Source organism: Moschus berezovskii, chromosome 7, assembly GCF_049115385.1.
Source record: "Moschus berezovskii isolate FMDL1 chromosome 7, NW_MosBer_1.0, whole genome shotgun sequence".
NCBI lineage: Eukaryota > Metazoa > Chordata > Mammalia > Artiodactyla > Moschidae > Moschus > Moschus berezovskii.
Genome location: NC_142466.1, coordinates 119,982,888 through 120,009,443, shown reverse-complemented (window position 1 = coordinate 120,009,443; position 26,556 = coordinate 119,982,888). Strand labels below are relative to the sequence as shown.

Below are 26,556 nucleotides of genomic sequence, written 5' to 3'. Positions count from 1 at the left end.
AAATGGCTGTCTGAGGAGGCCTTATAGACAGCTGAGAAAAAAAGAGAAGTGAAAGGCAAAAGAGAAAGGGAAAGATATACCCAACTGAATGCAGAGTTCCAGAGGACAGCAAGGAGAGATAAGAAAATCTTAAGTGAACAATGCAAAGAAACAGACGAAAACAGTAGAATGGGAAAGATCTGGAGATCTCTTCAAGAAAATTGGAGACTTTATGCAAAAGGGAACATTTTATGCAAAGATGGGCACAATAAAGGACAGAAATGGCAAGGACCTAACAGAAGCAGAAGATATTAAGAAGAGGTGGCAAGAATACACAAGGAAGTGCACAAATAGGTCTTAATGTGGATAACCACGATGGTGTGGTCAATGACCTAGAGCCAGACATCCTGGAGGGCGAAGTAAAGTGGGACTTAAGAAGTATCACTACCAACAAAGGTATTGGAGGTGATGGAATTCTATTTCAAATCCTAAAAGATGATGCTGGCAAAGTGTTACACTCAATATGCCAGCAAATTTGGAAAACTCAGCAGTGGCCACAGGACTGGAAAACATCAGTTTCCAATCCCAAAGGCAATGCCAAAGAATGTTCAAATTACAGTACAATTCCACTCATTTCATGTGCTAGCAAGATTATCCTCAAAATCTTTCAAGCTGGTTTCAGCACTACATGAACAGAGAACTTCCGGATGTGTAATTTGGATGTAGAAAAGGCAGAGAAACCAGAGATCAAATTGCCAAAATCTGTTGGATCATCGAAAAAGAAAGGGAATTTCAAAAAGAAAACTACTTCTCCATTGACTACGCTAAAGTCCTTGACTGTGTGGATCACAACAAACTGTGGAAAATTCTTAAAGAGATGGGAATACCAGTCCACTTTACCTGTCTCCTGAGAAACCTGTATGCAGATCAAGAAGCAACAGTTAAAACCAGACATGTAACAACGGACTGGTTCCAAATTGGGAAAGGAGTCTGTCAAGGCTGTATATTGTCACCCTGCTTATTTAACATATATGCAGAGTACATCAGTGAAACGCCAGGATGGATCACTCACAAGCTGGAATCAAGACTGCCAGGAGAAATATCAACAACCTCAGATATGCAGATGATGGCTTAATGGCAGAAAGTGAAGAACTAAAGAGCCTCTCAATGAGTGTGAAAGAGGAAAGTGAAAAGCGGGCTTAAAACTCAACACTGAAAAAACTAAGTTCATGGCATCCGGTCCCATCAATTCATGCCAAATAGATGGAGAAAAAATGGAAACAGACTTTATTTTCTTGGGCTATAAAATCACTGTGGATGGTGAAATTAAAAGACACTTGTTCCTTGGAAGAAAAGTTAAAGTGAAAGGGTTAGTTGCTCAGTGGTGTCTGATTCTTTGTGTTCCTGGGGACATAGTAGCCTGCCAGGATTTCATGTCCATAGAATTCTCCAGGCAAGAATACTGAAGTGGGTAGCCAGTCCCTTCTCTAGCAGATCTCCCCCACCGAGATCAAACTTGGGTCTCCTGTAATGCAGGCAAATTCTTCACCGTCTGATCCGCTAGTGAAGGATGTTATGACAAACCTAGACAGTGTATTAAACAGCACAGACATCACATTGCTAACAAAGGTCCATATAGTCAAAGCTACGGTTTTCCCAGTAGTCATGTACAGATGTGAGAGCTGGACCATAAAAAAGCCTGAGTGCCAAAGAATTGATGCTTTCAAACTGTGATGCTGGAGAAGACTGTTGGACTGCAAGATCAAAACAGTCAATCCTAAAGGAAATCAACCCTGAATATTCATTGAAGGACTGATGCTGAAGCTTCAATATTTTGGCCACCTGATGCCAAGAACTGACTCATTAGAAAAGACCCTGATGCTGGGAAAGATTGAAGGCAGGAGGAGAAGGGGACGACACAGGATGAGATGGTTGGATGGCATCACCGACTCAATGGACATGAGTTTGAGCAAATGCCGGGAAATAGCGAAGGACAGCAGACCCTGGCATGCTGCAGTCTATGGGGTCACCAAGAGTCAGACACCCCTTAGCGACTGAATGACTACAACATGGGCTATATCACTACCCTGTCTATCTAATCTTTCTAACCTAATCTCTCTCTCTACAATATAAGTGCCACAGGTTAAGCACATTGACTTTTTTATTCAGTGTAGTATCTCCAATACACATCATAAGTGCATACAGTAGGTGCCCAATAAATATTTGTTAAACGAATAAAGTATTTGTGATTTTTTGGAATTAAAGGTCAAATCTCTCTTTGGACTAGGAAAGATTCATTTACTTGGAAAATCCAATAGGTTTAGAAGAGTATGTGCTGAATAAGAACTAAGGTTCCCTACCTCTCAGACTCTGTAACATTTCCCAGACCTTAAAAGAGTGGAGGGTAAGGGGGTAGTAAGGTATAAGTGGTGTAGTGCCCTAAAATAGTCCTTTCAAAGTTGTAAAATGAAAGGGAAGACAAAACCAAACCAAACAAAAGCTGAGATCTGTGTGCGGCTTCAGTGGAAATGTTGCTCACCCCACTAAGACCACTTCTGCTCAGAAGGCACAGGAGAGCCAGCTGTGCCTGTGGCAGGGAACTCCACATTGTTCCATCTGAGAGCTGGAGTGTCAGACCGTGTGAATGCGACAAGGACCGTCTTCAGAATTAACGATAACTGAAGACCCAAAACAAACCCTACTGGGCAGCTGGCAAAGACCCAGCTCCTCTCCTCAAATCCACTCTGAAAAGTGACTGAACGTGAGGGCTCGGGATACAACGCTCACACTTCTGGCGCCTGAGTGTGTCGTCTGAGACTCACCCACACACCGGTCCATCACTCGCAGCTGCAGTCCTCGCAGGTCAGAGGAGTGCTTTTACAAAGTACACAGATGCTCAATCTCTCTCACTGCCTTGCATTAATAAACTGCAGTGAAAACTGGTTCCTTTGGCTGCTATGGGCTTCCCTGGTGGCTCAGATGGTAAAGCGTCTGCCTGCAGTGCGGGAGACCCGGGTTCGATCCCTGGGTTGGGAAGCTCCCCTGGAGAAGGAAATGGCAACCCACTCCAGTATTCATGCCTGGAAAATCCCATGGACCGAGGATCCTGGTGGGCTACAGTCCATGGGGTCGTAAAGAGTCAGACACGACTGAGCAACTTCATTCACTCTGGGGGGGGACGAGCAGTTTGTTTGTTCCCCCTGAAGCAGCATCCAGAGCAGGACAGGTGACCGTTTGCTAAGTCAGAACAAATGTCCTCCCTGTGTCACAGCAGAGCTTTGTGACCAAAGCTGATCCACACCAGCATCTGGCCGGCTTTGTGTGGCAGCTGCCAGAGCTCTCTTGCAGGCACTTGTGTTTGGACTTGTTGCAAGATTTTTCTACCACTGGGGAGAGCCTGAGAGCAGAGCTGTGCAGAGAAGCTCTTGACTAGAGTTAGAGAGAGAAGCCAGGCTCTGCTGGCTCTCCTTCAGCCCCGGGTTGGGCCACAGCTGACGCCACAAGCAACCCTTGCAGTCTCTTGCGTTTCCTGCACTGGAGGTGGATTCTTTACCACTAGCACCACCTGGGAAGCCCCCTCTTCAGGCACACGGGCCAGTAAAATCCTCTTCTGCTAAAGCCAGTTTGGATCAGATTTTCTGGAACGTGAAACTAAAGTTTAGTAAATGATCATAAATCCTACCCCCAAAAGACCTTCTACTTTAAACTCTATCAACCAAGCAGAGTTAAACCAGTTAAGCAAGCAAATTTCATGTTGAGAGTTGCTATTGCAAACATCCTGTTTAGGGAAGGTCAGAGCCTCTTTTATAAACATGGGAAGGGAAGCTACTGGGCTGGGGAATTCAGATCCAGCTGGGATGCCTGCAGACCACTGAGTCTGAGTGCCAGACACAGCCCTGGTCACTGAAAACTGGTGTCACAAGGCTGGCCATGGTGAGGACAGCTTCATGTTCAGCTGAACTCCAGAAGAGCCTGGCTAACGCGTTTGAATAGCACAGATCCTACTGAATCTCTAATAAAAGCATATTGCAAAATCACAGTTGTGTATAGTGAATTTCTCTGTCAGAGCTAACAAGTAACAATAATGACTTGGAGACAAGTCTCAATTCCAGTCCTCAGTATCATGCTGTGGCTCTTCCACATTCCTCTGCCGACAATAAGGCAGAGGAGCATGGTCTGATCAGAAGGTTGATATCATTATGCTGCTGAAGTTATGAAGATACAAGTCACTATTAAATCATGGTTTGCATCTGAACATTCATAAAAGTTTTATGCCTCTTGAATTCCAAGGCAAAGCAAATTACATATATATGAGTTTCTTGCTAAGAGAAGGATGGCTGCCAAACCTCAAGCCAAGAAAATAGAAGCAAAATTTCCTTTAAAAAGTAGCTAAAATGGGGCTCCCCTGGTGGTCCACTGGTTAAGAATCTGCCTTGCGACGCAAGGGACACTGGTTCGATCCCTGGTCCTGGAAGATCCCACATGCTGCAGGGCAACGAAGCCATGACTACTGAGCTGACGTGCCTAGAGCCGGTGCTCTGCACAAGAGAAGCCACCACAACGAGAAGCCCACACCCTGCAACCAAAACCCTGGGCAGCCAAGAATAAAATAAAAATTTAAAAAGTAACTAAAATAATTGAAAATTCCCATACTAAGTTGTCTTTTTTTTTTTTTTTCAATTGAGAGGACTTTTTTAAATACTGAGGAGAAAATTTTTACTTTTGAAATCTCAAAACCTTGAAATGACCTTAAGATGCAGAGATAATTTCCATATTGATCAGAGGGTATTGAACTCAGGGCTGGGGGCACTGGGGGCAACCAGGACACTAGAATCTACTTAGAGAAGATTGCCACCCAGGAGAGAAGACTGCCAGGTTTCCTGTCTGCGCGGCCCTTCAGAGGAGTGGAACGAATGCAGGAGAGAAATGGCCCCTCCCAGAACCTCAACACTGTAAGACTTCAAGGGCTTCCAAACTTTCCTTCTGTTGATGACTAGCATCCATTATACTATTTTCCTCAACAGAGTCTCAATTACGAAAAGGCTATCTGTAGGAAATTTTTTACAAATTTTTATTTTGGCTATAAATCCTAGCTAAAAGACACTTTATATGTGATCTTTCAAAAATCTTTGAAATATAGCCTTTCGCTTTATTAGTATATTATCATCGTGGACACCACTGCCTGATAACTATGGCCATTGTTTCTTAAACCAGTTCTTATCTTTCCGTGGTCCAGGCTTAACTGCTTCCTTTGTCTTAAGGAGACAAAGTCTGTCAGTTCTAGAAATCAAAACAGGCCCCTCTGGTCAGGTCATTAACCTTCTAGTCCAAACTTCAAACCAAACTGATCATTTGAACCCCAAACATTATCACGGCCTTTGCCTCTTTTCTGTTCCCCTGACTGCAGGCTTTGGATAGATAGAAGAATGGAGTGACGAGACCCATAACTTCCAACATAAGGAGACCCTTGACTTATACTCGCTTTACCATTTCTCAAACTGAAGAGTGATCCTGGCTCAGAGTAAGACTACATATGCCACTGTAGTCCAATCACTGACTGTGAAAAATTGATTCCTCCCAAAGAAAATAAAACTTCAATGTGCTAAGGTCTTCAGCTGCACAGGATGACATCTTACCACGACTACTTGCTCACAAGGAAACTTGTAGAAAGACGTCTGTGCCCACCGGTCACTTAGCGACACGGCAGCAACATCCCCTTGACTTGTCAGCAGTCTCTTCTTTCCAAACACCACTTCCTAATTTCTAAACAGAAAGAAACTCCCTGAGAAAATTTCCTAAATGCAGTAAAAGCAGCAAATCACTCTTGATGAGCAATGATTTCTTTTAAATATATTTTTTAAATCTTTCCAAAGATGAGGAGCAGTACTAAGTTTACAGAAACCTTGTTTAAATAGAACACTTGTAAACCAGGTAACCAATTCTCCTTAGTTTAAGCATGATAAAAGTAATAACTTCCTTTCACCTCCAGCTGGTCACTCCACAGGTCTTTCAACAGCAGGCCACACAAAGAACTAAACATTACCACCGGAGACTTGTTTTTCCGAGATGGGTGTGTGCAGACTGTCTGACTAACCCATTATTAACTCAGGCATCTCTCACATCCCCATAAGTCTCATGAGCACAAAAATGCAGAACACTGCATGTTCTGTATATAAAATAAAGCCTAGAAACCTCGCCCCTTTGGTAGAACGCGCTGTCAGCTCCCTACTGTCTGTGGGCAGGGGTCCCTGCCTGTGTCATTCTCTCCGAGCAGCAGCAGCTGTGACACTCCAGTTGAGAGAAAGTGAAAACGACACATTTCCAGCTAGTAGGGTACATCTCATGACGGTCTGGCCATCTACCAGCTCAGAGCAGTTTCCTGCTTCATTAAACAAGGAAAAAGTACCAGAGCAAAGAGATGCGGGGTCCAGGGCTCTCAGAGCCAGGCTGCAGCCAGGCTGCCCTGAGCGATACGCGCAAAGCGCGGCTGATCACAGGCAGGGCCGGGTGAGCCGCAGGAGGTCGCGGAGAAAGGGCAGCAGCCGGCCTCCTGCCCGAGTCAGGGGCCGACTCAGACGGCTCTGACAGAGGTCCAGCATGACCTGCACTTCCACGCAGGAAACGGAGAGGACAGCAACTAACACCTGGCTTTTCAAGCTTTAAATATTTACACATCGTATAAAATGAATCATAACCGTAAAAACTGGAACAAGAAGAGCTTGTCTGTTTATCGAATCGACGGGGGCTGAGTCCGCACCACAGCCACGTTTGTGGAGTCCTTTCAACTCCTGACAGCTTGTGGGATGACAGCATTAAAAGACGCGCAACAGCAAACAATCCCACAGACACAGCTTCTCCCTCTTCCGCCGAAGACTGACCCTCCCCGGCGAAACCCTCGAGGCCCGGGGGCAGCCCCGAGGCCAGGAGAGGCCCGCGCCGACGCCCCTACTCACTGGCGACCCCGCGCCTGGCCGGCTCCGGCGCCCCGGGGAGAGGACGCGCGCTGCCGCGGCTCCGCGTCCGGCAGGTGGGGCCGCTGTGGGCGGTGCGTCCGGGCAGGTGAGGCCGCAGGGGGCGGCGCGCGCCGGGGCAGGTGGGGCCGCAGAGGGCGGCGAGTCCGGGCAGGTGAGGCCGCAGAGGGCGGCGCGTCCGGGCAGGTGAGGCCGCAGAGGGCGGCGCGTCCGGGCAGGTGAGGCCGCAGAGGGCGGCGCGTCCGGGCAGGTGGGGCCGCAGAGGGCGGCGCGCGCCGGGGCAGGTGGGGCCGCAGAGGGCGGCGCGCGCCGGGGCAGGTGAGGCCGCTGTGGGCGGCGCGTCCGGGCAGGTGGGGCCGCAGAGGGCGGCGCGTCCGGGCAGGTGGGGCCGCAGAGGGCGGCGCGTCCGGGCAGGTGGGGCCGCAGAGGGCGGCGCGCGCCGGGCAGGTGGGGCCGCAGAGGGCGGCGCGTCCGGGCAGGTGCGGGGCAGGTCACCCGCTCCCGCCGGGGGCGCCGCTTCGCGCGGACTCGCAGCTGGGGGCGCAGCCGCCCGCGGGCCCCGACGCAGCCCGTGGTCAGCGAGCGCGCAGCCCACGGCCGCCCCGCGCGGCGGTCCCCGGTCTCAGCAGGCGCGGGCCAGGCGCGGCGGTCCCCGGGCGGCGCGGGGCCCGGGTCTCAGGAGGCGCGGACCCGCCCCCGAGGACGGCGCCACGTGCAGCCGGCGGCTCGCCGACGCGCGCTCACCTGGGCGCAGGGCCGGCCCTCCGGTCCGCGAGGACCCGAGCCGGCCCCGCCGAGCTGGCTTCGCCCTGCGGCTCCGCGAGCCCCCGTGGCCCGGGGCGCCGTCCTCTCCGGCCGCGGCGGTCACCGGGCGGCGAGCCCCGCGGTCTCCCCGGCGCCGCCCCGCCGTCCCCGCCCCCACGGCCTCCAGCCGGCGGCGCCGGGGCCAGACTGCGCAAGCGCAAAGCCGCCCGCTAGCCCCGGAGGCCGGCGGCGGACGACGCCGGCGCACGGGCGGGCGCTCGCAGTGCGCATGCGCCGCGCCGGGAGCGTGCCGACGTTATCACCGGGCGCCTCCGCGCGCGCGGGAAGATGGCTGAGCAGGTGACCAAGTCGGTGCTGTTCGTGTGTCTGGGTGAGACGGCGCCCATCTAGCCCCGCTCTGAGCTTCCCGGAGGGCTGGGTAGGGCGTCTTGCGTTCTGAGCTGCGCTGCGCCAGGGAAGGTGATGGGGAGGCGGCCCGGAGGGGAGCCCCGAGGGTGGGCGGTGCGGCCGCCGCGCGGCTGTCTCCGCGGGGTGCCCTTGACGACCTGGTTCTAAGTCCGGTGTCTGAATCAGAACCTCTGCCGCCTGCCGACTCCTCTGTGCAGGTCTGGGTCTCTAGCTCTTGTCCAGTCTTCTCACGCCCGGGTTCCCGCTCACCGGCAGCATCTGCACTCCAAGCCGGGGTTCTTGCCGTTGTACTTGCCTATAATTCCTTCCCCTGCAGGTAGACCCGAGGCCACTGAACTGATCTGACCTTTAAGGGTCTGCTGATGCCCGAGACCCATGATCGCCCTGGTTTGCTGGCCTGTTTCCTTGCCTCAGGCTCCGAGATGGAGCGCACTTAAAGGCAGACGGAGTGCGAAGGCTTAGGATTTCTTGTTGTAAAATTCAAACCCGGGAGATTTGATTCTCTAGGTCGCTGTGTAACAGCCCCATGTGCCAATGTTTCTCTACATGAAATGAAGGTATTTTTCTCCCTTTTAATTCTTCAGGTACTTTCCAGCTCGGAATTATTTCATTTTTAAGATTTCAGCAATCAGCCTTCCTTTCTTAAAATAGAGTTCAGTGTTCCTTTACCTTCCGGAACTCTTCCTTTGATACCGCACCTCAGCACTTCCACCCCATCTCTTTAATTCCCAGAGAGAAAGGCGTAAATGGCCAGTAGTCCATAAAAAGCTCTGGATGAGTCTGCATTTCCTGCAGAATAATAGCTTTTCCACTCCTCTTTAGATGCGCTCTTACAGAAGACTACAGAGATCTGCTTGGCCTTTCCCACTTTCCCTGGTTTCCTATTTCCTACCCACACACCCTCTGGCTGCCCACTCCCTTGCTTATCAGCTGCTTAGCGTGCCTTCCACTGTGTACTTCTTTCTGGGAACTCACTTTGCGTTTTTCCAGGAGAATCTTTCTAAAAAGTCAGACCCAAGCATTCCCTTCTTTACTTTTTCCAGATCCTCTTGGTACAGGTAATTGTTTCTATAACCCTTTATAGACATCTTTCCTCACACAAATTTTATTATAATTACTTGAAAGCCTGCTGCAATTACAGCTAGATTTAACTCTCTTGAAGACAGTGACTGTGGCTTATTTTTCTTTCCGTTTACAGCTTTAAGACAAAATATGTTCACCAAGTATTTGTGGAATTGAATATCTATGAAGGAGAAAGTGAAAGGCTTCCTTGTTTCACGTTGACAGTGGGCGTCATTTGATTTTAAGCTCTACACTGGTGACTGATGGACTCTGCAGCTTTGTTAAAGGGCAGTTTGGTCTATGTTGAGTCGCTAATAGGGTTCCCTTGCTGTGCTTATTTTACTTAGCAGTGTTGATTAGGCTGACGTGCACTCTGCTGGCTCTTGATGGGAGATATCTGCTTGTGTGTGTTTTTCTTCAGTATGCTTTCTTTTTCCAGCAACTGCCATGGTACCAGGCACTGTTCTGAGTGCTAGGGATACAGTGGTGAGGAAAACAGACAACGATCCCTGCCTCTCCAGAGCTCACATTGTGTCATCAACAATCAAGTATTTGGCTACTCAGTCAGCTGGTGTTAACGCTAAGGCAAGAAGGGCGGATGGGAGTGGAGTGCAGTTGTAAGAAGCGTTTTGGGGGGAGGCCTTACTGAGAAGGTGCCATTTGAAGAAAGACTTGGAAAAAGTAGGGAAGCAAGCATAGGGTATTTTGGAAGAGCATCCTGGACCTGGAGGAAAGCAGTTGAAAGATTCTGAAATGAGGGTTCTGGCCATGTTCACGACACAGCAGGGAAGCTGCAGCACTGGGCCTGGTGCCCTAGTTGCTTCTGGACAGACTTGCCTCCGTTCCCGAGGACTCGGAGATAATGTTGACTTGTTTTCTCAGTGCCCAGTGGATCCGAAACTTGTCCCAGGCTTGGTGCACGTGCACTGAGTGTTCTGAGGGAGGAGTCAGCAAACCTTGTGAAGAGCCAGAGAACAAACTCATTGTGCTTCGATGGTCATGCCAGAGTGTGGTGCAGAAGCAGCCCTCGCCAGTCTGTGAACAGTCACTCTCGGTGTGATTGGTGGAACCCACTTGCTTTTAGCACTGAGAACTGTATGCAAAGGTGGTGGGTCCTGATTCCTGGTTTCCAGACCCACATTAGATCCTGTGGAGAACGGATCTGGTGAGGCTGTGTGAGGACTCGGATCATTGACTGAGTTAAGCCTTTGGAGGATTTTGAGCAGAGGGGGAAGTTCAGGTGTTGTGGCCATTCAGCTGTTGTGTTGAGATTGGACTGAAGAAGGGTGAAAACCACAAGAGGAGACCCACCATTGAAAGAGAGCGTGTGTGTTGGACCAGAGCTTTGCTGGTGGAGGGGGTGAGACGTGGAGTCCTGAGGGGATTTGAGGCCACTGTTTGCATTTCACTTGGCAGCCTGTATGCAGGACAGTAACAGCAGTGCATTTCCACAAGGTGAAAGTTTTATTCCTTCAAACCGTTTATATGGATCTTTTTCATACTGAAGTGCAGAAAAGTGTCACATGTTTACCATCGGTAAGGGTGATAGCAGAAAAGAATGGAGCTGCTTATTTTGGCAAGACTGTGATATATTTGGTGTTTCTGAGAGGTCGACTGGCTAAAGGATCTGTGCTGCTGTTTGTGTCCCGGCCGCTCTGTGGGAATTGAGAGCACAGTGAGGTCAATTAATCAGTATTTATTGATAAATACTTTTCATCCTTTACAAACCAAGCGTAATTGTTCTTTTTTTCTTAGGAGAAATGTTGTTATCTTTTTTTCCTATTCCCTTATATCCATCAGCATTTATTTTCTTGTTTTAATTGAGTTTACTTATAGTTAATTAAGCTATAAATTAATTATAGTGGTTCCCAATAAGTCCTTGGCACTGGAGCTCTGGGTGGCATCCTGGATTGGCAGTACCCTGAGTATTGTCACACATGGATAATGGGAAGATGACCTGTCCCTGAAGACCAGAGTTTCCTGTTTAGAACTCTTCCAGAATCTTCGATATGCCCTCTGAGTTTGGCTGGTTCTGTTCTGTGTCTTTTTGTAATAGTAAAACTATAACATTTTCCTGAATTCAACAATCCTTTTTGAGAAATATTGAACCTGTTGTTGTTCAGCTAAGTCATGTCCAGCTCTTTGTGACCCCATGAACTGCAGCACGCCAGGCTTCCCTGTCCTTCACTATCTCCCGGAGTTTGCGCAGATTCATATCCATTGAGTTGATGATGCCATCCAACCATCTCATCCTCTGTCACCCTCCTCACCTCCTGCCCTCAGTCTTTCCTAGCATCAGGATCTTTTCCAGTGAGTCAGCTCTTCACATCAGGTGCGGACCCCCAAAATTGTGGCCAGCTAGTTTGAACTGAGGGTGGTCCCGGGAATCCATGAACTTGAAGCTGATAAAAGTTCTGGGCAGACTGTCCCTACCCAAGCTGGCCGGCTTCTGGGTGCATGGCACCCAAGCAAGGACTCTGCACAGGTCCTTTAGTAGAAGTCTGTGTAGAACCACTGTTAGGCCTGAATTTATTTGCTTCTGTATTTTATGAAACCACATATTGCTTTATTGTGTGCAGTATACTTGAAAGCACATATTTTAAAAATCTATTCGTTCTAATTTTAAAATAGACTGGTTGCAACCCAGTTCATTGATTTAGCTTCTGGGTCAGTGATAGCAAACTGAAAAATGATGATTTTGGGCTAACTGTGCTGATTTCTAATGTCCTTGTCATTTGTACTTTGTGTATTTGGACAGTTGGTTGAAGTCACCAACCGGGGTTGGGGCAGCGTCCTGCCACGTGCTTTAGCACAGGCTCTGCAGAGAAGAGTGCGTGCCCTGCTCCCGCGCTGCCCTGCTGTGTGGAGTCTGTGTGCTTGTGCTGGGCTGGGCTCAGCACCCGCACGTCCCGCAGACCAGACGCTCACTCTCTGCTCTCCCACCTCTTTTTAAGGGAACATCTGTCGATCACCCATCGCGGAAGCAGTTTTCAGGAAACTTGTAACTGATCAAAACATTTCAGATAATGTAAGTACTGTTCACTGTCTTAAAGAGGCCAACTTGATTGGCTCTGGGGCAGAAAACTGTGAAAAGAATTCTTTTTTTCTCCTGCAGTGGAGGATAGACAGTGCAGCGACATCCACATATGAACTAGGAAACCCTCCTGATTATCGGGGGCAGGCTTGCATGAAGAAGCATGGTATCCCCATGAGTCACGTTGCCCGGCAGGTACCGTACTTGACCTTGAAAGTGCACTTGTGTGTTTTATGTTGCAGTGGGTCATTGACAGTGGCGCTGTTTCTGACTGGAACGTGGGCCGGTCCCCAGATCCAAGAGCTGTGAGCTGCCTAAGAAATCATGGCATTAGCACAGCCCATAAAGCAAGACAGGTAGAAGAAACCTTGTTTAATTTCTCATGCATTGATCCTATAACCTGAGAGTTGTGAGAAGCTTAATGAGACTTATGTGTAATGAATGTGTTTATGTAGGGTTGGCTGAACGAGCCACAGTGCACCCGTTCTGGGTCCACAGGTCTGAAAGGTTTGCATGACCTTGGAATTGGCTTATTAGAGTACGAAGTCGAGAGAGCCCCGACTGAGCGCTGGGTGACCCGAGCTGTCGTGTCCTATTTATTTCTCGTGTCTTTTTATATTCTGGTCCATGGTGACTTAGTCTGCTTCCGTTACAAGGTTGTTACTATTGGCCTGGCCCAAAAGTGTGTTTGGGTTTTTCATAACATCTTACAGAACAACTTGAACGAACTTTTTGGCCAACCCAAAATAATACAGTTCTGGTGTTAATACAAAAACATTTCCAACTGTGAAGTGCCTTAGAAATACAGGGTAATGCTGATATTTTTATGGATGCATATTCTGCAGACAGCAGTTTTACTTCTGAGTTTGGGTTCTGGAGTGTGGCCCAGGAGAGCATTCTGCATCGAGGCTGGTGCACCTCACCCGCTTTCCAGGGTGGAATCCACCAGCTGCGTGTGGCTCTTGCATCTTTGAGGTATGGCCAGTGTGATGGGAGCTGAATGTTAAATTGTAACACATTTCAATAGCCACTTGGTCTGGTGGGTGCCCATAGGGTTCCAGACTCACATGGGACTGTGGGCTGGGGGAGTGAGGTTTCCGTGGTGACATGCCTGGCAAGACGTCGGGGCCCAAGGGCAGCCAGCCCAGTCCGTCCTTGTGTAGAAGCTGCAGTGGGTGCCGACACCGGGGCCTTCTGTCGCCACAGGGACCAGCTTCTGCAGAAATAGGCTTCCTTCCTGACTGCTGTGTTGTTCTACAGGAACTGTTACTTTTATCGGCACGATTATATTGTGGAGATTCAATTGGCCGTTTTAAAAAACCTGTCTAAAACCTTCGAACTTCATTTTGTATCACCCTAACAAAATGTATAGCTCTGTGGACTGGGATTCCAGCTGAACCATGCGCAGCCCAAGAAGGGCTGTGGCTTGGTGTCAGAGCATGACACCACGCCTGGAGAAGAGCTTTTGAGGCCTTCAAAATGAGAAGCCAAATATTTTGAAAATCGCTTGTCAGATATATTGCATGTTTGTAAGTGTGGATGGCAGCATGGGGACTGTAGTCGAGTACCAGCGCTTAAATCAGAGCTCTCTGTGAAACTAGATGAAGATTCGTACTCACTGTTACACTCAATCTTGTCTCTACTGAAAACTTGCAGATCGCTTTGCCACGCATCATATTTTAAATTATTGTCTTAATTTTTATCAATTATGGGAGGAAGCAGTTGATAAACACATTTTGCAGATCAAGAAACACTTCAGAGAGAAAATAAATGACTTACTAAAGGTTACCCAGCTGCCAAGTAGTAGAACTTGGATTTAATTACAGGTTTATTTGGTGGAATGTGAGCCAGAAAATTCACAAAACAAAATTGCTATAGAAATACTTTTAATCCATTTCTGTCTCAGGAGTTAGTAATGCATAGATTATTTTTGTCTTAGATTAATTTATTCTGAGATCTGGGAACTAATTTTCTGGCTACGTCAGTTGACTGTATGTTTACTATATAACTATTTTAAAAACCCTTTCTTAAGTGGAATTTTATTGGACAGGGATTAAACATTTTTTATATCATTTGTCCATTTTAATCTCTTCAGGGTTTTGCATTCTTTGCCAATTTCTACTTTCTGATTTTTAAATAAATAGATTTGAGTTCAGTTCAGTTCAGTCGCTCAGTCGTGGCCGACTCTCTGCGACCCCATGAACCACAGCACGCCAGGCCTCCCTGTCCATCACCAACTCCCGGAGTTCACCCAAACTCATGTCCATCGAGTCGGTGATGCCATCCAGCCATCTCCTTCTCTGCCGTCCCCATCTCCTCCTACCCCCAATTGTCCTTGACAATTGTGAGCAATCATATGTTCAGGTTTTATGTTTTTAAGATTAGATTATTTTTCATACACTAAGTTTATAAAATGGCACAAATGAAGTATTTTAAATACACATGCCTTAAAAAAATAAAACTAGAAAGTTATTGCTTATGAAATTATTACCCGTTTTAGAAGTAGTATCTCCACATAATCTACTTTTTCCTTTTCCTTGTTGCTTTTAAGAAAATTCTCAGCAATGATTTTTTTAAAAATTTCAAAGTCCTAGTAGGATATGTAATATCACATCAGATCTTTGTTATTTTTTAGCATTTATGAGAATTATAATACATGTACTAAACCTGAGGTTAACAGACAAAATACATTGAGGGTGCTTTCTTCTCTGTGTTGCGTGTAAACCAGTTCTCTGGAGCATGTGAACTCACATCCAGTTCGTTCTGTGGGGCTGTTTACCTCATTCTTTCCTTTCCAGTAAACTTTATCTGACACATGCACAGAGGTCTGGGTGCTCAGTGCACCTGGCATCATAACCAGCTCCCCTGCTCTACTGCAGAGGGCCCCACTCAGAATGCCTGCTAACCTCCTAACTTTATGGCGGTGGGATCCTCCAGCGCATATCTTTCTGTCAGCACTTTCCTTTGTGAGATTCTCTGTATTGCTCACAGCGAAGCTTCAGTCATCTTCGTTTGTGGATTCAGTGTCATTTCGCAGTTACTGACACTTTATTTCAGTGCCTCTGGGTGAAGCAGCCTCGTAACACAGGTGGCCTAACGTTCTCTTTGCTTACAAAACTTTCGCGTTTTGCTTTAACCGTCTGGGAAGGGTTCATCTGCTCCATCCTAATTTTGTTGTTTCCTACACTTGCTGTTGTTTTCTTCTGCTCTCTTTAGCTTTTCTTTGGTATGTTCAGTTCAGTTCAGTCGCTCAGTCGTGTCCGACTCTCCACGACCCCATGAATCACAGCACGCCAGGCCTCCCTGTCCATCACCAACTCTCGAAGTTCACTCAAACTCATGTTCCTTGGTATGTAGTTTCCGGCAATTTTATGTGGTCAGCTTCACTTCCTGAATCGTATCTTGATGGTTTTTATCAGAAAATTCTGGGCTGTTAGCTGTGTGTATTTTTCTTCCCCTCATTCTTCTGAAATTCAACCTAAATGTATTTTAAGCATAAATTTCTTACGACTTTTCTACTTTTTCCATCCTTTTCACTTTGGTTTTTAGTCTGAGATTTTCTACTGACCTGTAAAACATTTCACTGTTACAAGCCTTTATTGAATAATTGATGTCTTTTATTTTATTTGGTAAATTTTATTTTATTTCATTTAAAAATTGATTCCAACTCTCAGGTGAAATTATGCATCTTGCCCTATATTTTTTTTGAACAGTTCTGATCATAGCTATTTATTTGGTTGGCCAAAAAGCTTTGACAAACCTCAGTTCAGTTCAGTTCAGTCGCTCAGTCGTGTCCGACTCTCCGCGACCCCATGAATCACAGCATGCCAGGCCTCCCTGTCCATCACCAACTCCCGGAGTTCACTCAAACTCATGTCCACAGAGTCGGTGATGCCATCCAGCCATCTCATTCTCCGTCGTCCCCTTCTCCTCCCGCCCCCAACCTTTCCCAGCATCAGAGTCTTTTCCAGTGAGTCAACTCGTCTCATGAGGTGGCCAAAGTATTGGAGTTTCAGCTTTAGCATCAGTCCCTCCAATGAACATCCAGGATTGATCTCCTTTAGAATGGACTGGTTGGATCTCCTTGCAGTATAAGGGACTCTCAAGAGTCTTCTCCAACACCACAGTTCAAAAGCATCGATTCTTCGGCGATCAGCCTTCTTCACAGTCCAACTCTCACAACCATACATGACCACGGGAAAAACCATTGCCTTGACTAGACGGACCTTGGTTGGCAAAGTAATGTCTCTGCTTTTTAATATACTATCAAGGTTGGTCATAACTTTCCTTCCAAGGAGCAAGCGTCTTTTAATTTCATGGCTGCAATCAGCATCTGCAGTGATTTTGGAGCCCAAAAAAATAAAGTCTGACACTGTTTCCACTGTTTTTCCATCTATTTCCCATGAAGTGATGGGACCAGATGCCATGATCTTTGTTTTCTGAATGTTGAGCTTCAAGCCAACCTTTTCACTCTCCTCTTTCACTTTCATCAAGAGGCTTTTGAGTTCCTCTTCACTTTCTGCCATAAGGGTAGTGTCATCTGCATATCTGAGGTTATTGATATTTCTCCCAGCAATCTTGATTCCAGCTTGTGCTTCTTCCAGCCCAGCATTCCTCATGATGTACTCTGCATATAAGTTAAATAAGCAAGGTGACAATATACAACCTTGACGCACTCCTTTTCCTATTTGGAACCAGTCTGTTGTTCCATGACCGGTTCTAACTGTTGCTTCCTGACCTGCATACAGGTTTCTCAAGAGGCAGGTCAGGTGGTCTGGGATTCCCATCTCTTTCAGAATGTTCCACAGTTTATTGTGATCCACACAGTCAAAGGCTTTGGCATAGTCAATGAAGCAGAAATAGATGTTTTTCTGAAACTCTCTTGCTTTCTCCATGATCCAGCGGATGTTGGCAATTTGATCTCTGGTGCCTCTGCCTTTTCTAAAACCTGCTTGAACATCTGGGAGTTCACGGTTTACATACTGCTGAAGCCTGGCTTGGAGAATTTTGAGCATGACTTTACTAGCGTGTGAGATGAGTGCAATTGTGCGGTAGTTTGAGCATTCTTTGGCATTGCCTTTCTTTGGGATTGGAATGAAGACTGACCTCTTCCAGTCCTGTGGCCACTGCTGAGTTTTCCAAATCTGCTGGCATATTGAGTGCAGCACTTTCACAGCATCATCTTTCAAGACTTGAAATAGCTCAACTGGAATTCCATCACCACCACTAGCTTTGTTCGTAGTGATGCTTTCTAAGGCCCACTTGACTTCACATTCCAAGATGTCTGGCTCTAGGTCAGTGATCACATTATCGTGACTATCTTGGTCGTGAAGATCTTTTTTGTACAGTTCTTCTGTGTATTCCTGCCACCTCTTCTTAATATCTTCTGCTTCTGTTAGGTCCATACCAAAACCTAGACAGTGTATTAAAAAGCAGACATTACTTTGCCGACAGAGGTCAATATAGTCAAAGCTGTGGTTTTTCCAGTAGTCCTGTATGTATGTGGGACTGTAAAGAAGCTGAGTGCCAAAGAATTGATGCTTTCAAACTGTGATGCTGGAGAAGACTCTTGAGAGTCCCTTGGACTGCACGGAAATCAAACCAGTTAATCCTAAAGGAAATCAACCCTGAATATTCACTGGAAAGACTGATGCTGAAGCTGAAACTCCAATACTTTGGCCACCTGATGCCAGGAGCCAATTCACTGGAACAGAGCCTGATGCTGGGAAAGATGAGGGTAAGAGGAAGAAGCGGGTGACAGAGGACGAGATGGTTGGAGGGCATCACTGATTGAACAGACACGAGTTTGAGCAGCTCTGGGAGATGGTGAAGGGCAGGAAGCCTGGCATGCTGCCGTCCGTGGGGTCGCAAAGAGTCGGACGCAACTGAGCAACTGAGCAACAACAACACGAGTCTGTTTGGAAGAAGTTTGTCTGGAATTTTCCGTAACATTCTGGAAACATCCAACTGAGGCTTTTGGCCAACCCAGTAAAATAAGGCCTGGTGACTGACGCCTGGGTCCTTGTGAGTCTGCTCGCCTTCCACTTTGTTTATTGCTTCTGTGCTGATTTGGATTAAACGCCGAGTGTGATGTGTGAGCCATGTGGACACTCTGGGTGCAGGTCCTTTGCCCTTGGGGCTTCGCTTTGGTGGGGACGGTCTGGTTCAGAGCTGACTGGGAGCTCATCCTGCTTCACGGGGCTCTGGCCATCCTGGCCGGCTCCTCTCGGGGGAACTCAGGATCCCCACCTGATCAGGGGGCCTGCTTCTGTCTGGAGGCCAAGTTCTGTTTCTCCCTCCCTGGGTCTGCTGCCGCCTGTCCCCTGTCCTCTCGGCTTCTTGCGCTGAGTCCATTAGGAGCTCATCGGGTACTCTGGGAGAGACCCTGTGGGAGCCAGGCTCCCCTCTCAGGTCTCCCTCCTCCTCTGGCCGTCCTGCCATCCTTACCTCCAGCTTCTCCACCTGGTGAGGTTGCTGGCTGTCCTTTGGTGCTTCTGCCCAGGCTTCTTGTGGCCCGGGAGGCTGCGTGGTTCTACCCTGCTGACGCCGAGCACCTGCTTTCCCCCGCTTTGCAATGATCACAGTGTCCTCACATGCTGCTGACAGCCCCTCCTGTGAGTCTAGAGCGTGGTCCCCACAGTGGGGTCCAGGGACCCTCGACCATGAGGTCAACATGTGTGAGTGAGGGATCCATTCAAAGGGTCAGACTAACCAGTGAACGTGGACAGAGTAGGAAAAGCTTGCTGATGTGTTTCCACATTCCACATTGAAGTAACTTGTGAGAAACCACCACTTCACGAGGTTTGCTGTTAGATCAAAGAATATCCACAGTTGTACCATGGGTGCTAAAGGGCTCCTTTTAAGCTGTGTACTTGTGTGAGGCTGGGTTTGCGTACTGCAGCCGATGAGATGCTGAAGCACACAGGATAGCCACCTGTCTCGAATAATCAGATATTAAAGAGATTTGCAGAAATGTAAAACAGTGCAACTCTCCTCCTCCCTGTGTTTCAGTGTGGAAAGTGTAGCTGTTTTTCATTTACAAAAATGTTATAGTAACAGGTAATGAACTTTTATTATTTTAAGCAAATAGTTTATAACAATTTTACTTTTAATAACTTTGGTAAATATTTTAAGAGTTAAAACATTCTGCAACCAAAAAGTTTAAGATCTCTCGTCCGATCTCAAGCCGAGGCACAGCGTCAGCAAGGGCTCTGGGGGCCTCTGGCAGGTCAGCCTCTCGGGTCACCAGGCTTGTCCGCAGCAGCAGAGTCCCCGGGTTTGCACACTTGGCTCTCTTTACGCACTTGGGATTTTGGCCTTTCTCAGCCTGGCCATCATGGGAGCATGTTAATGATTGTGCGCAAGTATTCAGTTTTGATGGGCATTTTCTAGTTTGTTCTAGCAATAGGGTCGTTTTGTCACAGCTGTTTCATTTATAGCTAGCTGCAAGCAGAAATCCTTTACCATGCTTTCTTTATGTTAATTGTCAATTCTTTGACAATTATTTTAATATCTTAACATCATGTAGCTACACGTAGCTGTCAGTTACTAAATTTTAGGATCTGCAGTCACAGTCTTTGCAAAATTAAAAACAATGTTTAATCCCAGGACATTTTTAGACAACTAACTTGGGGAAATAACTTGTGATATTTGTTCTAATACATTTTGAAATAATCTAGTACCATGGGAATGTGAACAAAATTTGATTCCAGTATTTTATTAATATACTATACTGAAAACCAATGCAAATGCATACTGAGAGCCAAAATTTATTATTTTTAACAGAATAATGAGTATATTTATTGTTCTTTTGCAACACTGATTATAGTTGAGTATCACTTCTCTGCTTAACCAGATTATCAGAATCTTCCTTGTGGTATCACTGTACCACTGTATTTCAGAGGACTTTTTTTAGTGATGAAGATGATTATTGAAATTGCATTCCTAGAAATTATTTCCACCTTTGATTTGGGGCGTGTTTTCCGTCCTCCCTCTCTCCCTCCCTCCCTGCCATTTTTTTAGTTGACATATAGTTAACTTACAATGCTGTGTTAGTTTCAGGAGTACAGCAGAGTGATTTTATTATATATATTCTTTTTCAGATTCTTTTCCCTTATAGGGCATTAAAATTGAATATAGTTGCTCCTTTCTTATTGTCATTATAACAGTAAAAAATCGTAAAATAATTTTTCATTTATATTTTAGCAGGCTTGTGTTTATAAATGTCAAAAAATGCAAAGTTTAGGTTAGAATTAGTAAAAATATTGAGTGGCACTCTTTTCTGTGTCATGTCCAAATTACAGATATTCAGTCAGAAGAAAGAAGATCCAGAGACTGTTACTCATGCATTTCTGTCTTAGTTCTGGATACTGGAGTCGGTAGCCTTTCCCTCCTCCAGGGGATCTTCCCAACTGAGGGATTAAACCCAGGTCTCCCACATTGCAGGCAGATTCTTTTCCAGTTGAGCCACAAGGGAAGTCCAAGAATACTGGAGTGGGTAGCCTATCCCTTCTCCAGCGGATCTTCCTGACCCAGGGATTGAACCGGGGTCTCCTGCATTGCAGGTGGATTCTTTACCAACTGAGCTATGAGGGTTCAGTAGTCACTCAGTCGTGTCCGACTCTTTGCGACCCCATGAATCACAGCACACCAGGCCTCCCTGTCCATCACCAACTCCCGGAGTTCACTCAGACTCATGTCCATCGAGTCGATGATGCAAGGAGATCCAACCAGTCCATTCTAAAGGAGATCAATCCTGGGTGTTCATTGGAAGGACTGATGCTAAAGCTGAAACTACTTTGGCCACCTCATGCGACGAGTTGACTCACTGGAAAAGACTCTGATGCTGGGAGGGATTGGGGGCGGGAGGAGACAGGGACGACAGAGGATGAGAGCTATGAGGGTAGCGCCCCCCAAAATGCCAAGTTTAGGTTAGAATTGGTAAAACTATTGAGTGGCACTGTCTTCTGTGTTGGGTCCAAATTACACATCTTCAGTCAGAAGAAGAAGATCCAGAGAGTGTCGCCATGCGTTTGTTAGCTCATCTTCCCTGACCCCCACCTACGTGTCATCTTCCTCTCCCCTCTTCTCTGCTGTACTTTTCCATGAGACACAGTCACTCCTGGGAGCTGCCCGCCCTGCATGGGGCAGCCCCACAGGACAGCTGTCTGCCCTGCAGGGGGCGCCCGTCACTGGGGTTCAGAATGAGTGCCTGGAGAGTGAAGGACAGGACTCAGATACGGAATGTGTAATCAGTTAGCTGTATTGCACTTTGTTTCTAAGAAGTCTAAGATGAAGTATAAGCTTTGCATGCACATACTGTAAAATACTATCTTATGATTACTCCAGGAAACTTTATAAAACTTCTTTATAATACAATTTTAGGAAATTATTAATAGGTTAACTCTGTTTTAACTGTAAAGTGCCCTAAATGATTTAACTTAATTAGTAGCAGATTCAAGTATAGCTTTTTTTTTTTTAAGTTGTTTTCAGTCCTCTAGGCTTGATTGGTCTGAATGTAAACACTGTGCTTTGATTTCTCATTTGCTTTTAGGTTACCAAAGAAGACTTTGCCACTTTTGATTATATACTATGTATGGATGAGAGCAATCTGAGGTAATCACATTTTTAAAGGGTATTTCTCTTCAACTTATTTCGGTAATAGACCAAGCAGTCTGTTGTCCGAATGATTTTTTTATTATCTTAAACTTTTAATAAATAGTGATGGTCATAATATGCAGAATTATTTATTTAGAAGGGTGAGAAATCCAGAGTCATTTAGAATTGAGTCTCATAGGTGTGTTTACATTGAGGCACACCTTTTGATAAGGAAGTCTGATATGTAAGGTGATTCTCTGTTTTGCAGAAGAGAGAGCTTGTTATCGCTGTAACGACTCACGGACAGCACACTGTTTTACTGTGTTTCTCGTCTTACTCCCTTTATTGCTGCTCCACCCTGAAAGAAAGACTGACCAAAAAAGAGTTTTTACTCCATTTAAATTGTTGATTACCTTAATCAATTTAAAAACAAGAGCTGTCAGATTAAGGTGTTAGACAAAAGTGGCTCTGCACCCTGGAGCACTTAGCGCAAAGGTCTGCACGCTTGCCCTGTCTTATCAAAGAGGAGCTGGAGGCACAGAGAGGCTCAGTACTTGCCCAGGTTCACAGTTCAGTGGTGGATTCAGGCCTCGGCTCTGCACAGTGTGAGTCACGCCACCACCGTTCTGTCACCTCACGTGGGTTTGACCCTCAGGGACCTAAATCCGGGCGTCAAGGAATTGGTGGCATTTCTTCAATGGTGTGTGCCTGGCACTGGTCACTGGGCCTCTCTTGTGAAGTCTAGGGTGGGCCATGTGTGTGAAAATTAACCCTAACAAACAGTATGATATAATGTCCCGACAGTGCAAAGATAAGTGAACACAGTGTGTCTGACAGTTGAGAGGGCTGTGTGACCATGTGCCCGCTGTGATGCCCGCTGTGAGACAGGCGCCAAGCTGCTTGTCACAGTCTCCTGCAGGGCCCCCAGCGTCTGCCCGCACCAAGGGGACAGAGCCCAGCCCTCCACGTGAGCACAGGACCACCCTGACTGCTTCCCTGCTAACCCGCAAATGTGCATGCGCTTAATTAAGAGAAACTTTCCTTGAGTCGCTGTTGTGGGGTGGACGGGTACAGATGCACCACGCTTACCTAGCTTTTCATTAAAATGCCTAAGTTTTCTATTTTTGTTTTTCACTTGTTCGGCCTCATGTTTCTGGCTGAATAGCTTATCAGTATTATCAGCAGTTATCTTGCTAGAGAACTCTGTGTGGCATATTTATTAGAGAAATATCCGGAGGTGGTTGGCATTTGGTGGTGCAGCCCTTGCCACCCCAGTCCTACCTGCCGTTCTTGTTTCAGCCTCGTGGCTTCTCGGGGAGGCTCTGTGCTCTGAGGCCTGCAGGGTTCCTGTGAGACACTGGCCTCCCCTGTGGAGGTTTGTTAATCAGGCCCCACAAAGCTCAGTGAGAAGGCTGAGGCGGGAGCAGATGGAGTGGCCGTAGGGTCCTCTCAGGACACCTCCCCAGGGAGCCCGCCACCCTCTGGGACTGGTCCTCGTGGCTTTTTGGGTTCCATCCTGGCGTCTTGCTCGGCTGCTGACCCTGGGTCTTTCTGTACTCGTGCTTCAGAGGAGAGTGCTGATTACTGTCGATCTGAGGGTGTACATTCTGTGTAACCTGCTGCGCCGGAGCCCCTACCTGGAGAGAGCCCGCAGGGGCAGCCACCCGGAGGCTGTGCTGAACTGCCGAGTGTTTGGTTTCCTTTTTAAATCAGGTCACTTTTCCTGGATTTTGATACGGATACTTCATAAAACCCTAGCAGATGTCCCAGTTTAACTGGAAGCCATAGATCAGAAAACTAAGTTCATGTTTCAATTTTACAGAGATTTGAATAGAAAAAGTAATCAAGTTAAAAACTGCAGAGCGAAAATCGAACTACTCGGGAGCTATGATCCACAAAAACAACTTATCATTGAAGATCCCTATTATGTAAGTGTGGTCTCACTTCCATCCTAACGCTCACAGACAAGGGCGACGCACGGAGAGCCTGCCTGAGCGCCTGCCATCGGGGTCAGAGGCAGGCTCCCTGAAGGCGAATTCCTGAGTGGTTCTGTTCCTCTCCCTCCTCCCTGTCCTTCCAGGGCAACGACGCTGACTTTGAGACCGTCTACCAGCAGTGCATGCGATGCTGCAGAGGCTTCCTGGAGAAGGTTCGCTAACCTGGCCGTCCCGCCAGGCCGTGTGTCAGCAGGGCCGCCGTCCCCGAGCTGGGGCCGCAGCCCTCTCTTCAGCTGACTCACTGTTTCTCACCTGAAAAAATAATTGTAGATGGAAATCAGCCTTTGTGTTTGGCGAAGAGTAAATAAAAAATCTTTGATTCAGATGGTTTATGGGGTAAGAGTTCCTTAGACTAGCTAAACCTCCCACTTTGCCCCAGTTACAAAAGCAGTGGAACAGTCGAAATAGTGGAGCGGCACAGTAGACCAGAGTGGAGTGAAATCAGACGTCCCTCAGGAACCTGCGCGGCCTCTCCCTCTGTGGACGGGCCCCTGCGGTGCGGGGCCTGGCGTCCAGCGACGGCGAGTGTCACTCACTCACAGCGCGCAGGCGTACACTTTCAGGACCGGAAGGAGGGAGATCTGGGGATTCATCTTTAGCACCTTCACTCCTTCTTAGTTTGCGTCTGTGTAGTTCATTTCATAAGGAAGTCAACTTATGTGTTCCCATTTGAACCCCTTTGCCTCTGGAAATGTTATATCCAGGAGAAGAACGTGTGTGCTGGTTTATCTTACGGCAGTTTGGGGACTGTGTCTGCTTCTACATGGGTATAATTGCCTGAATGTCAATTATCGATCACCTTGTGTGGGAAAAAGTATTAAGTTGGAAAAAGTCCTTTTATGTTGGAATGCTTAAATATTGATATATTAAGTATTCTTTTATCAGTGCCTGGTTATACGGAAATATACATAATTTGTGCACACTTTGAAATAACTGATCTAAAATTCATATATGTCAGAAAAAGTTGTTCTCAAATAAACTGGGGAAATTACAAAAGTACAACGGAGGTGCAAGTCTGGTGTCTGCCTGCTTTTTACTGGGAGGTGAGCAAGAGTCAGACGCCTGGGGTGTGGTGTGCCTGTCTGCTCAGAGTTGGGCAGAAGCCCGAGGAGCGGGCCTGCTGAGCACGCGCGTTGCTTCCACTTGACTCATCTGTTCGTGGGAGAAGCTGGTGGCCCTCAGCCATAGCCGCCTTACCTCCCCTACCTTCAGCAGAGGGTGGGGCTGGGACTCCGTGTGGAGGGCTCGATGAGGAGCCGTGTTCCTGTGAGTCTTCACCCCGGCCCATCGCTCGCGACCTGAAGCCCTGGGAGGACTGAGTCTCAGGCCCATCTGAGCGACGGTCACTCAGCAGCAGGAAGAGCGCAGAGGCATGGCGTCCAGTCCTCAGTCTCCTGAGGGGCTCAGGTGGGGGCATACAGTCCTTCACTAACTTGGGCCTGAGGGGCGAATAAGGGTGTCATCACCCCAGGCCATCAGGGTTAGCAGAGGTGCAACGCTGGGGCGGTTTGGCCAGAAGACTGTGCTACGTGAGACTGCTCCTGAAGACCTGAGGGTCAGGCGGAGTGAGGATTCGACAGTGGCAGCTCTGAGGAGGAAAGAGTCAAGGGGAAGTTTAACTGCAGCTGGAAGGCGGGAAGCTGCAGCCCGTAAGCAGCTACCCTGAGGCCTGACCATTTAGTAACTGCCTAACCTCAGAACAAGAGGGGTTTTTACTCTTCTTGTTCTTTCATGTTCACAGTTTACTTTCCTTAATGTTGATGTCTTACATGCAGATTATCACACACATCCTAGGATTCTAGTTGACTTTGTCCTTAGGCTATATCCAGGGCGTGCCTGGTGGCTCAGCGGTACAGAATCCACCTGCAATGCAGGAGCCTCAGGAGCCACAGACTAGATCCGTGAGTCGGGAAGATCCCCTGGAGGAGGGCATGGCAACCCACTCCAGTATTCTTGCCTGGAGAAGCCCATGGGCAGAGGAGCCTGGCGGGCTACAGTCCATGTGGTTGCAAAGAGTCAGACACAACTGAAGCAATAGCACACTACATGTCAGGCTGTATTCAGACCAGGGATCGTTTGAACAGAAAAACTCACTGCTGAATTCACTTGTCTTTAAAAAAATTAGATCCAGTCAGATTTGTTCAAAATATTTACCCATAAAATCTGGAGCTTCTTGGAAAGTTTTAAGGCCCCCTTAGTTTAACGTTTCCATTGCAAAGGCATACAGGAAATACAGAGGCAAACTTACTTGAACTATTCACTACCAAATCACATATCTTACGGAGTATGTCACCAATATAGTAACACTGTCTAGAAAATGCTGATTGTCCCTTACAAGAGTCTAGCTTTCTCATTTTATTTATGCCTTTTATATTCTGTGACTTCTGCCAGTATTTTAGCCTCATAAAGATTCGTAAATCACTAATTCCCCAGATAAGCTTGTTCAGAAGTAAAGAGTCACTCTGAAGCCTTCAGTGTAACAAACACTTCATTTATTACTTGTATTTTATTTACAGTATTTACATATTGCACAGTATCTGGATACTATTTTACATTTATTTTACAAAAGGACAAATGAAATTAGCCTGAGCATGTGCACAGATGTCTCCACACTGAAGTGTTTTTTTTTTTTTAACATGCAGTTCCAAATAATACTCTGGGAATTTAATTGTAAAAATAATAAAATATTAATACCATATGCTATATGAAAATATATTTTTAGATTCTGCTGACTCTGCTTATG

The 26,556-nt window shown here is 47.1% G+C and overlaps 2 protein-coding genes across 4 annotated transcripts in view; one reads left to right on the top strand and one right to left on the bottom strand.

Moving 5' to 3' along the window:
• SH3YL1 (SH3 and SYLF domain containing 1) overlaps window positions 1-8,010 on the bottom strand; it is a gene marked incomplete at its 5' end in the record, with an annotated part of 65,060 nt that extends 57,050 nt beyond the window's left edge. The window contains one exon of the mRNA XM_055427738.2: window positions 7,695-8,010. Coding sequence (XP_055283713.1) covers window positions 7,695-8,010 — 316 coding nt within the window. The remainder of the gene's footprint in view (window positions 1-7,694) is intronic.
• On the top strand, window positions 7,878-26,511 carry ACP1 (acid phosphatase 1). Of its 3 annotated transcripts, none has more exons than XM_055427817.2 (6): window positions 7,892-8,085; window positions 12,140-12,213; window positions 12,462-12,575; window positions 21,773-21,834; window positions 23,639-23,744; window positions 23,897-26,511. In XM_055427817.2, the coding sequence occupies exons 1-6, from the start codon at window positions 8,043-8,045 to the stop codon at window positions 23,972-23,974; spliced, it is 477 nt and encodes a 158-aa protein (XP_055283792.1). In that variant the 5' UTR covers window positions 7,892-8,042; the 3' UTR covers window positions 23,975-26,511. The 3 variants fall into 3 exon arrangements, 2 of the variants coding, with proteins under 2 accessions (XP_055283792.1, XP_055283791.1); XM_055427816.2 differs by lacking the exon at window positions 12,462-12,575 and adding an exon at window positions 12,301-12,414 and having other exon boundaries at window positions 7,907-8,085; XR_016037938.1 differs by lacking the exon at window positions 23,897-26,511 and having other exon boundaries at window positions 7,878-8,085; window positions 12,301-12,575; window positions 23,639-23,715.
• Window positions 26,512-26,556: the final 45 nt, after the last annotated feature.